The sequence below is a fragment of the Onthophagus taurus genome, unplaced genomic scaffold, assembly GCF_036711975.1.
Source record: "Onthophagus taurus isolate NC unplaced genomic scaffold, IU_Otau_3.0 ScKx7SY_15, whole genome shotgun sequence".
NCBI lineage: Eukaryota > Metazoa > Arthropoda > Insecta > Coleoptera > Scarabaeidae > Onthophagus > Onthophagus taurus.
Window position 1 is genome coordinate 280991 of NW_027248940.1, and position 12835 is coordinate 293825.

Consider the following 12835-nt stretch of genomic DNA (forward strand, 5'->3'; position numbering starts at 1 on the left):
ATTGTTCAACATTTTCACTGCATTGAACTGTATTTTCATCAATAAAACTGTCGCTATCAATTAACTTAATAGCTATTTCTTTGCCTTCATTTTGTAGTTGAAAAAACCGCCATAAGATAAGCTAGCTAAATTTACCAGAGAATTTGTCATAAAAAGAGCTTCTTTTCTCTTCTGACCTACAATTTGTATCTTTGGAGCATTACCAAGTGTTACAGAAATCGATTCCGTACAAATATTATCGACTATTCCTTTTGTAACTCGTTAATGTTTTAAACGAAACTCTTTAGACCATCTTTGTCGTATAAAGTTTTATCAAATAACTCCATTTTTTTCAATTCTCTAACAGCAAAAATGTGTTTTGCAACAATGATATAATGTTCGTACCCTGGAACATTACATCAATGTTGCAACTTGATGCAAGTACATACTTTTTGGTACCGATTCTAACTTTATCAACACTTCTCTAATAGTAAGGCCATCTCGAATAAAATATCTCGCAGTAATGGCCAACTGAGCATTTGATGTGATATTAGTGGTTTCATCAAGAGAAATCGATATTAGTGGTTTCATCGTCGGCGTAGTGTCTCCCAAGAAAAACAAACCTGAAGCGATTAATATTTTCGGATAGATCAAAAAATTTGTATATCATTAATTTAAATTTAAACATTTAATTTACGTAGAATGCAAAACAATGTGGCAATAAATTTATATAAAATTATCTGATCATCTACTATTAGATTAATTATTAAAATAAATACAAAATAAAAATGTAAAGAAACACCAAAGGTATATTTTAAAATAAATAATACAATATAAATAATGAAAAAATATATTAACTCATAAAAAACTAAAAATTTTCTTAATAAACAATTTTTACATTTTTTCAAAAATTTTCTAATATAAGAAAACAATCTCTATCAAATGAGCCTAACGAAAGGGTACATTGCAGTTTAAAAAACTTCAAGTGTTATTCGTTGCTTATTTGTTCTCTGAAATATAAACAATTGAATGCTGTCTTATTATGGCAAATAAAATATTAAACAACTTTTGTATAAAATGTTTTTTTATAAAGTCAACATTTACCGAGATATATACTATATTCCATAAATAATGGGCATCCTGTACATATAAAAATATATGGTGTTCCTGTAAGTAGTGGCATAATTTCAATCACATATACTACTAGAGCAAAAATTATGACAACTATATAAAACCAACGTCGCTGATTGTCGGGGAATTACCCGACAACCGGACAGTCCTGGCGCGCCAGCCCGATCGAGTACATATGGAGCGGTGTTGGTACAAGATTGCAATAAACAACTTTTTTTCTTTAGAAAGTATGATACAATGATTTGGCAACGTCGCTTTCTTTGCTTATATCGAGATGAGCCATCACCAATGTTGCCAAATTATTTAGAAATTAGCTGTATAAAGAAAATTGATTAATGCAAACTAAAATTTGGATTAAATTCACTATAATTTCATCGATGTAGTGTAATATAAATTAATTTTTTATTTAGGAATTAAAATGATTTTATTAATTTGAGTTTAATACACTATCGCCATCTGTTGTCTAAAAAATATTTAACACGTCAAATTGTTTATAGTAACCTTCAAACAGAAATGGGAATTCCTGTTGATGGAAGCCTTGTTTATAGATATCCATAGTTTTTCAACCGATGTTAGTTTGTGTTCGTGATACCCAGATGACAGGGTAATTTATCTATTAATTTACAGATGGAATACAAGAATGAGGTTGTGCAGAATGAACTAACAATAAGATTGGAAAGAAGTTACAAGAAATATGCTGTAAAGAAAACAAAAAACTGAAGATTATTAGTATTAATTTACACATAAATTACCCTGCCATCTGGGTATCACGAACGCAAACTAATATTGGTTGAATACATATACAGACTGTCCCGTATCTCCCGCGTCAGAGCATTATACGGTTGAAGGATGCATTATTCTGAAGCGATTTTTCTAATAAAATTTTTTCGAAATGTTTATAATAACCGCACGGGAACTGTTTAAAATTCTTCGCTTTTGTCCAATAACAGACGATTTTGATTCACGAAAAAAGTTTATTTCTCTTTGCGTGTCGAATCTATTGGTTAGTAAACGTGAGAAATATGTTCAGATCGGCGCAGCGGTCCGGCCGAAGGTTGGGTTTTACATGAGAATTTTCGTTTTTTTAAATGGAAACAACCACTGATTATTCGCTTATTAAATTAGTTATTTTTTTCTGATTACAAAAATATAGGGTTCGACAGGTCTATTTCTTATTGTTTTAGAATAAAGCTAAAAATAAACTTTTTTTATAAAATTTCCATCGTCGAGGAAATTAAATTTACAGTTTCCTGTAAGTTACGGGGCGGTAGGTAAAATCTAAAAAGTTAACAATTAAATACGAAGATAACTTCTGGTATTTAAAAACAAATCATTTTTTAATATGTAACATGTCAAACTTTTAAAAATTTTCGTAATTGATCTTAAAAACAGGATTTTTAAAGTAACACTTCAGAAAATTTTTGAATACAAACAAATGTTGCTGTTTATTTGAATTTAAAAAAAAAACATGAGCGCCATCTATCGATGATTTATTAAGTAATTTAAAAATAATATTAAATCGTAATAAAAAATGTGAAATAATGCAATCTATTCCAACTTTTATGTAAAACATATATAAATTAAACAGTTCAACAAATATATTTGTTTCAAATATCAGAAATATGTTTTTTTAATTTTTAGTTATAGAACCGTAATTTACAGGAAACTGTAAATTTAATTTCTTCCACGACACTAAAAGAAAAGTTTATTTTTAGTTTTATTCTAAAATAATAACAAATAGACCTGTCAAACCCTATATTTTTGTAATCAGAAAAAAATAACGAATTTATTAAGCGAATAATCAGTGGTTGTTTCCATTTAAAAAAACGAAAATTGTGATAATATCTCAAAATCTAAAACCGACAAAATTTTTTTGACTACGTCATCAAATTCTCTGTAAAAAGTGTCCATATAATGTCTTAGTTATAATACTCCACCTATAATAATAACCAAGATAATTACATTTGCGGGTTTTATGATATTTTCAATTTTGGTCTCTAGCAGAAAAACAAAAGACGATAGCGCTATGAGGTTTTCGGCATTAGCAGTTTCTCGAAAAACGAGATCATGACATGTCAGCCTATTCAGACATCGAATTTGAACCATCCTGTACAGGGTGGTTCAAATTCGATGTCCGAATAGGCTAACTCGGAAACTATAAGAGTTAGACAAAAAGTAGCTTACATGTCATGATCTCGTTTTTCGAGAAACTGCTAATGCCGAAAACCTCATAGCGCTATCGTCTTTTGTTTTTCCCCTAGAGGCCAAAATTGGAAATATCGTAAAACCAGCAAGTGCAATTATCTTCGTTATTATTATAGGTGGAGTATTATAACTAAGACATTATATGGACACTTTTTTATAGAGAATTGGATGACGTAGTCAAAAAAATTTTTTCGGTTTTAGATTTTGAGATATTATCACAATTTTCGTTTTTTTAAATGGAAACAACCACTGATTATTCGCTTATTAAATTCGTTATTTTTTTCTGATTACAAAAATATAGGGTTCGACCGGTCTATTTCTTATTGTTTTAGAATAAAGCCAAAAATAAACATTTTTTATAAAATTTCCATCTAGTATCATCGGCGAAATGAAATTTACAGTTTCCTGTAAATTACGGGGCGGTAGGTAAAATCTAAAAAGTTAACAATTAAATAAGAAGATAACTTCTGGTATTTAAAAACAAATAATTATGTTTATTACACCAACTGTTAATACGGAAATATTTAATGACTTGCATTGCTTCACACTATTTTATTAGCAACTTGATAAATTATTAAGTGGCTGATTTTAGAAATTGTAGGTTTACTACATACCTACATTTCTTAATACTTTATGAATAACTTTTAAAAATTTTCACATCTATAAGATTGACATTATTTAATATATTATTTGTTTTTGTTAGATCAAATAGTATTTATAAATATTTTATTAACGCAAAAAAATAGTAATTTAACAACAAATACTAATAATTTTATTTTCCAAACATTATTAAAACAATGCTACAAAAAATGCTCAAATTGACCTCCTCTTTTTTCGATGCAAATTTCACAACGCTTTCTAACACTGTTTATTGCGTTAAATATACTTATATTTGGAATAGAATTGAGACAATGCTCAAAATTTATCTTTAATTCTCTTATATTTCCATTATCCATTAAATATAACTGGTTTTTGATGTAGCCCCAGAGAAAAAAATCCAGTGGCGTCAAATCCGGTGATCTTGGTGGCCACCGATGGTTTCCGCTGGTCTTCAAAATTAATATTTAAAAAATCAGTTATACGCCTAGCAGTATGCGCAGGAGCGCCATCATGTTGAAAATATAGTTTTTCCGCATCACGTAAAGGTAAACCATCAACATATCTTTCAATGTGGTTTGTTAATATGTTTAAATACCGTTCCGCATTTAAATTTTCTTGGTATATTTGATATGCCAAAACTTCATTATTTAGCAATGCTACCCATACGTTAAAACCAAAGCGACCTTGAGTACGCCTTTCAATGGTATTTTGGGGATTAACGTTCGACCATATATGTTGGTTATTTCTGTTAAATATCCCCGCACTGCTAATGTGTGCTTCATCGGTCCAGATAATTGCTCTACTGAAAACTGGGTTTTCATTAACCCGATCTACGTACCAACGGCAAAATTCAAGCCTTCTTTGGGTATCACCATCTCGTAAATGATGCATGATTCGAGGAACGTATGGCTTATACTTGTGTTTATGTAAAACACGAAGACAGCGATTTCTGGAAATACCAAGATCATTCTCCATTTCGCGGCTTGATATCGACGAATTTGCTGTAACTGCCGCTAAAACATTTATTTCTTCGTCTTCATTTTCTTTATAATACGATTTTGGTCTAGGCTTTTTAAAAGAACCGAATGTTTTTCAATTTTTTTCTAAACGACTAAATATTTTCGCATTTGGCTGCCTTCTTTCCGGGTATCTATTAAAATACAACTCTGCAGCCAATTCACTACTTTTATTTTGTAATATGTAACATTCTAACATGTCAAAGTTTTCGTAATTTATCTTTAAAACAGGATTTTTAAAGTGACACTTTTTGAATACAAACAAATGTTGCTATGTTTATTTGAATTCAATAGAAAAATATATGAGCGCCATCTATCAATAATTTATTAAGTCATTTAATAATAATATTAAATATTAATAAAAAATGCGAAATAATGCAATCTATTCCAACTTTTGTGTAAAACATATATAAATTAAATAGTTCAACAAATTTATTTGTTTCAAACATCAGAAATTTGTTTTTTTAATTTTTAGTTATAGTACCATAATTTACAGGAAACTGTAAATTTAATTTCGTCGATGACACTAGATGGAAATTTAAGAAAAAAGTTTATTTTTGGCTTTATTCTAAAACAATAAGAAATAATCAGTGGTTGTTTCCATTTAAAAAAACGAAAATTGTGATGATATCTCAAAATCTAAAACCGAAAAAATTTTTTTGACTACGTCATGAAATTCTCTGTAAAAAAGTGTCCATATAATGTCTTAGTTATAATACTCCACCTATAATAATAACGAAGATAATTGCACTTGCTGGTTTTACGATATTTCCAATTGTGGCCTCTAGGGGAAAAACAAAAGACGATAGCGCTATGAGGTTTTCGGCATTAGCATTTTCTCGAAAAACGAGATCATGACATGTAAGCTACTTTTTTTCTAACTCTTATAGTTTTCGAGTTAGCCTATTCGGACATCGAATTTGAACCACCCTGTACATCAGAAAACGAAATATGTAAGCTTGTTATAGAAACGTTCAGTGAATTAAGCATTCATATCTCTAAAATTGTATCGGTCACAACTAGGGTTGCCACCTTTTTGACAACGGAAAACCGGCATTTAACGTTTTGCATGCCTCAGAATTTTTGTTTTTTAAATTTAAATGCAAATTATGACCACCAAAATTAAAAAATTACGCTACTTAAAAAATAGTTACAATGGGATGTTAATATTTCTAGATAATATTTATTTTATGCCAATAAATGCAATAAAACATATATACCGTATTTTCTCGAATCTAATCCGCACCCTTTTTACAAATTTTATATGCTCAAAAATCAAATGCGGATTACAATCGAGTGCGGATTAGATTCGCAGTCGTATAGTTGCGATTTGGAAAATAGTAAAATAAAATCGCATTATAACAATAACACTGTTAAGGGTTTTAGAACGATATTTACATTTTTATGTATCATTTTCTGCCCATATTACGTCATCTTCGGATCTGTCCAAAGCATTGGTTATACAAAACTTCTTAAATGATGTTATAATATTGTTTTCAGGGATCGTTTTCCATGTGTGTTCCTGGTCTACGACTCCATACTTGTCTTAACCATTCCATCATCAGCTTTTCCATTATTCATCCTTTTTGTTGTGTTCTAACTAAGATGTCATTCGGGAAGTCTTTCGGATTTCAGAATGGTTTTTTCTCAATATTAATAATGACAGCAATTTTTCCCTATCACTTGTTACTGCTACCATACTAATGTTATGCACAATTTTCGCAACCACTCGTTTCTAAGGAAATTGGGAGGCATATCCATTTATACTGCCATTTCGTCGGCAATTGAAATTTTTTTTAAAATCATTAGGACCTTTTGGGAAATTGTAGTTTGTCCAACCTTTGCTAGTATTACAAATTTTTTAGTCTCTCCTTCCGTTTTTCTTGAGAGAACCAGAAAACTGCCTCGTCAATTTCATGAAATCGTCTCTTCTTTGACCCGGTAAATTTTTTGCACGATGCCTCAGTCTACAATAGCTGCCTTGTCTTTCCCTAACAGCCACAACGTTACTCTCATTAACGGCAAAAATTGTACTAGCTTTTCGATTTCTTTCTTTTAACGCTAACTTAATAACATCTCTTTAAACTTCGCTGTATAGAAGAACTTCTTCGATTTTTGCTACTTTTTTTCCATAATTACGCTGTTATATGTATAATTAAACACACACCAAGTTCGAGCTACTACGAGGGCGGTATATGAACTGAATTCGTGCTAGGCATTACTATTTATTTTTAAAATTATATTTATTTTCCAATTTTTTCTGGCTTGGTAAATTTAAAGTTTAGTCCAATAAAAACTCGTCGTAAACAAGGTTTCTTTAGGTGAATCAGCGTCAGTCAACGGAAAAATTATATATTTATGGTTAACAACAAGCATCGCATCGTTTTGGTGTTGTCGAATTGCTCAGAGAAAGATGCGGATTACATTCGCAAACTAAATTTTTTTACCATTATGCATTTTTAAAATCGGGGTGCGGATTAGATTCGAGTGCGGATAAGATTCGAGAAAATACGGTATATTTAAAATTTAAAATGGTATTTCGAATTTGATTTTGTTGCTTTAATAAGGTCTTTTTTGTCCCTTATTAATGAATAAAATTCCGAACAAGAAAGCTGAATGTTCGAACGAATGCACAGTTCTGATTTTACCATTTCAACAGATAATCTATTTCTGTCATCATTCCACAGTTGGTTCATCATACTGAATACTCATTCTACATAAGCATTGCTACAGGGTATAGATAAAATTACACAAATAATTCTTCTTAAAATTGGTTATTCTACTTTCTTGAAAAATTTACACCACTTGTCGGCGACAGATATATCTTCATCCATAAAAGATGGAGCTACTTTTTGTAGGAAACATAGTTCTTCATAAAGATTACCACCATCGGTGTCTTGAAATTCAATACCAATACGCGATACAATTAAAATTATTTCATTTAATTCTGGAAGGAGCCCTCTCAAATTGAATGATCTAAATAATAAAAAGACATTGTTTTCAAAATCGAACCATTTTCCTAAATATTCTTGTGCTCTATTGTAGACCTGAACGACTTCAGTTTGAAATTGTAATCGAAAGTTTTCTGAAAGCTTCGCTAGTGCTTGGTTGGTTTTGAATCCAAAAAATAAATCTTCCCTGCGCCTTTTTAACTTGCTTCTTAAATCGGACATAATATCGTATAAATCCGTAATAACTAAATTAGATGTTTCCAGCATTTTAATTGACGATTGAAATGTGAACAGAATATGATGAACAAAACAAATATAACATTCAGCAAAAGTTGGGTGTTCTGAGAGTTGATCTTCTTGATCTCCTATAAATTTCCATATAACACGGTCACAATTTTCATTTCCTTGTTGCAAAAAATAAGTTTTTATAGCGTTCCAATTTAGTAATAAACGGTCGACAGCCGCATAAAGGTTTAACCATCGCACTGGTATATGTCTCAACACTTGATGGTATTCTTCTTGAACAAATTGGGAGCACTCTTTGAGATTTTCCACATTTTTTGCGCTACAACTAAAAGTATTGAACACCTTTATTACCAAACATTCCATATCGAAACTCAATAATTTAAGACAATGTTTCGCTGCATTGTGAACTATGTGACAGTTACAATTAGCTTTGAGAATGTTTGGTTTTATTTCTGTAAGTTTTTGGTATACTGAACAATGTTTTCCGTAATTCACGGACGCATTATATGCTCCAAATGCGGTTACATGAGCAATATCAAGTTGCAGTTTTTGCAGTGCATTTAATATTGTATTTTTTATTGATCAGAAGTTTCGTCTGCTTCTTCATAAAAATCAAGTAAGCAGTCTCGAACGCCTTCGTTGGGGTCAAAAAAACGTATCGCCAAAGGAAAAAATTTCCGTAGCTATTGAAAATGGAAGATTTTCTTCTTTTAACTTCCGAATTATAACTTCCAACGAATAAGGCGCTAAAACATTGCGCGTAATTGCTTCCAGTTTTGTTCGCCCTAAATGTATTTTAGTAGCTATTGCTGAATCTCGGTAAATATGTCCGTCAAGTTTGTTATCTAAAGTGAAATAACCTAAGTAATAAAATATACATTACACACAAAAAAAGACATTATTTCAGCATTATTTCAGCAAATTAAATTTTATTTACCACAATCAGATGATAGATAACTAAGGCCATGTTTAACAGTATGATAAGTTTTCGATAATTCGGCTATAGCTACGGAATCCGAATCTTTTAATTCTTTAGAGGCAAAAATTTTGTAATACTGCTCATCATACTGCTTTTTTCTAAATTTAAATGTTTTGTTGTAGCACCATGAGACTTTACGGCTTTAATTCCGTCATACTTTACACTAAACGTTATTTTACACAGGGTACATTTCGCCATGTTACTATTGTTATCACTTGCCAACCACTTTTTGAAGTTGGGGTCGTTGAGCCAATCTTTATTGAATTGGCAGTTTCGTAACCTAATTTTCTTTTTAGGTGGTGTGTTTGGAATGTCGTCTTTATCTTTACTATCATCACTCATTTTTACGGACTTCAAAAACTTTTTATACCAGAGGTACTATTACGTATCGCACGCAACCGCAAATATAATAGATTAACTAATTGTTAAGCTAACACGAAACACGTACATCAAACTGTGTAAGTGAATCCCCACTGGGATTCCCCAGAAAAATAGGACACAATTTTTACGTACCAAAACAAGCTGCCATCTTGTAGTAAAGTATTGAAATTAAAATTAATACCGCTAAGTGGGTAACCCAAAAATAGATGGCCTGTTATTTGAGCATTTTTAAGTTTTCCCATCTGTGATATCGAACGTATCTGTTAATATGATAAGAACCGGCCTTTTTAACATGTTGACCGGCACCCGGCCTGAGTAACAGAAAACCGGCTAAGCCGGTGGAAAACCGGCCAGGTGGCAACCCTAGTCACAACAGATGGGGCACCAAATATAGTTGGAAAAATTCAATTGCATTATCCATCAGGAGGTATTATGTGCTAAATTAGGATTTTCAGAACTGAATAATGTAATATCTGTTGTAACATATTGAACTTTGCTAGTAGTAAAACGCAGTAGGTTTTAATTTAACTCCACAATATATTTATAAAAACCCTCCGTCGTCATTCTCAGACATCTTAGATCTTATACAACATCCGGTTATTATACGTAACCAACTTCACACCACTTATTCTTACTTTTACATACAGATGTCGCGATAGTCAAACCCTAATATAACAAAAATTGTTAATTTTATAACTGTTCGACTTCTCCATAAGCGAGAATTTCAGTATTTTTTGAGAATAAAGACCTGGCAAAGTTTCCCTAGATTAATGATGATAAATGTTAAAACAGTAATAAATGTGGCGCGCAAGTAGAGTGCAACAAATGCATAATAGGTGGCGCCAATTATTAATGAATTAAATTATAAAATTCAATTTTGACGTCCCTTTTAAGAGACACTATGCACTAATGGGTTAATTCATTTTTATTTGTGTAGATTTGAGTTATAACTTAAATGTACCGAAACGTTTGGAAGACTTTACTTGGTGGAAAGAAAAAACGATTAATCCATAACTTAATTTTTTAATTATAAACAATCTTTATCAACAAAGTATCTCAATAAACTTGTCCACGCGCATTCCCAAAATTCACCAAATTCGCCAACTCAACCGCACTATAACCCAACAATTGTTTCAAATCACAAACGAATTTATAAACAAACCGTTTCCCATGCACTTTCGAAATCATATCCCCATCATAATAGTACCTCAACGCCCTTGACAACTTCTCATAATTCATTGTAGGCTTATTTTTGCGCCCTCCCCACAAATGCGCCACAGTCTCCGGCTTACTCAACTTAAACTCCCCCTCATTCCCAATCCAATGAATAATCCCTTTATACTCCCGACTCGTTAATAACTCCAACAAAAACTGCCATAACTGTACTTGTCCGTTATTTCCACTACGATTCCCCGAATTCCCCCCACCAATAACCTCAAAATGAGGGAGACTCGAGGAGTAATTCGGAATAATTCGATTAATTTTACTTTGTTTCATTAATTTAGGTTGTTTTTTAACATCCTCGGGGGTTTCTTTGATGATAGCGACCACTTTCATTTTGCGCAACAGCTCTAAATGGGTCCAAAAAACATCCCCGGGATCGTTTGGAACCATTTTTTGAAAATCTTGGAGCGTTAATTTATACAATTGGACCCCGTTTAACGACCAATCGGAAAGTTTTAAATTTGGGAGGTTAAATTGCCTCACAGCCCATTGCACCCAATGCCGAACGTGTAACATGGTCCATTGTTGTGGGTCGGAAGGAATTTTTAAACGTTCTTGCTCCTTTTTAAACGCAACATCAACTTGCCATTGAACCACGTTCTTTTTTGTGTCTTCTTTTTTAATATTTTGCTTAATTTCTGATTTACAAACGTCTTTGGAATCTTCTTCATCTTCTTCGATGTCGATATAATCGTCTGCAGGCTTTAAAACGTCGATTATATTGATACGATTTAAATGTGGTTGTAATTGGACGTTAATTTGGACCGTTCCTTCACCTTGCACGCATTGATCGACCAAATTTTTGTGCCCCTCTAACTAAAAATTATCAAAAGTAGTAAAACTTAATTTTTTAAAAAGAAATTTTTCACCAATTGGGTTCCTTGCAAGCAAAACACAAACCCAATTAACCGCTTTCCAACTTTTTGCTCCAACAACCGCTTCAATTTATTCAAAGGATCTCGAATATCCATGTGTAAAACGATTATGTTATTCTCATGATCGTTATTCTCGATATTTAATAACCCTGAATCTAATTCTCGCATTAAACTATCTTCGAAACCACTCACTTCATCCAAACTATCCATCATCTCTAAAAAAAACAATTCATTATGGATAAATCAAAAATTATTTTAAATCCTACCAAGTTGAGTGGGCTCGTTTAACCCTTCCATGCTATTTTCAAGAATTATGCTATCATCCTCATCTTGATAATTATTACTAGAAGATTCATTTTTAATCCCCTCAACTCTTTCACTGGTTAAATTACCGTCATCGTCAAAAATATAGCTGCAATTAAAGAAATAATTACAAAAAAAAAGTGAGGTTATATCAACAATCCACCTTTTTGTGGGATCCGCTTGATCCGTAAATATATTTTGACCCTTACGATTAACGCTCATTATAAACAGAGGTTGTTTAACATTTTCCATCGAAATCGAGAGGAAAATTAAAATAAATATTTAAAAAAAATAAAAATTGTTTAATTTATTTTTGACGTTTGATACAACGAAAAAATGATGCTAACTTCAGGTTATTATGAAATTCGTTTGATTTAAAAATCAAAATAAAATTATATTTTATTACTTAAAGTTTGATTTAAAGTAATAAATTATTAATATTTATTAATTTGTAAAAAAATAAGGAATTATTTCATCATTTTCATAGTAAACGGTACCAACCTAAATCTGAAGCAGTTTAAAACGTCAAAACGTTAGAATGTGAAAATGTCCAAAATGTCAAAATGGATGGTTTTTGTAATTAAACTCGATCATAACTCATAAAATAAAGGTGAAGGAGAAAAGTATTTGAGAAATAAATTGTTTATAATGAACCAAAAAGACATTAACCACAACCAGGTTTAACTTAGCTATAACCCTTGTTTATAGATATACATAGTTATCCAAAGAATTTAGTTCGTGGTCGTGATGCCTAAATGGCAGGGTGACTTATGTGTCGCCATTCATAAAAATTTAAATTTTACTATACGCGCCCTAACGTATTACTACGAAAAACGTAAAATAAGTTGCATATATTTTAGTATTTCTTGCATAGAGAAAAATCGATAACGTGTCCTTCAAGAATAATACCGAATTGTTGAGACTATTCGTCGGTAGGTACCGATT

At 31.4% G+C, this 12835-nt stretch overlaps 1 protein-coding gene across 1 annotated transcript; it reads right to left on the reverse strand.

Moving 5' to 3' along the window:
• Positions 1–10491: 10491 nt before the first annotated feature.
• On the reverse strand, positions 10492–12240 carry LOC111420143 (DNA-binding protein Ets97D). Its single transcript, XM_023053060.2, has 4 exons — positions 12054–12240; positions 11854–11999; positions 11582–11802; positions 10492–11528 (listed from the first exon to the last, which is right to left on the reverse strand). The coding sequence occupies exons 1-4, from the start codon at positions 12140–12142 to the stop codon at positions 10545–10547; spliced, it is 1440 nt and encodes a 479-aa protein (XP_022908828.1). The 5' UTR covers positions 12143–12240; the 3' UTR covers positions 10492–10544.
• Positions 12241–12835: the final 595 nt, after the last annotated feature.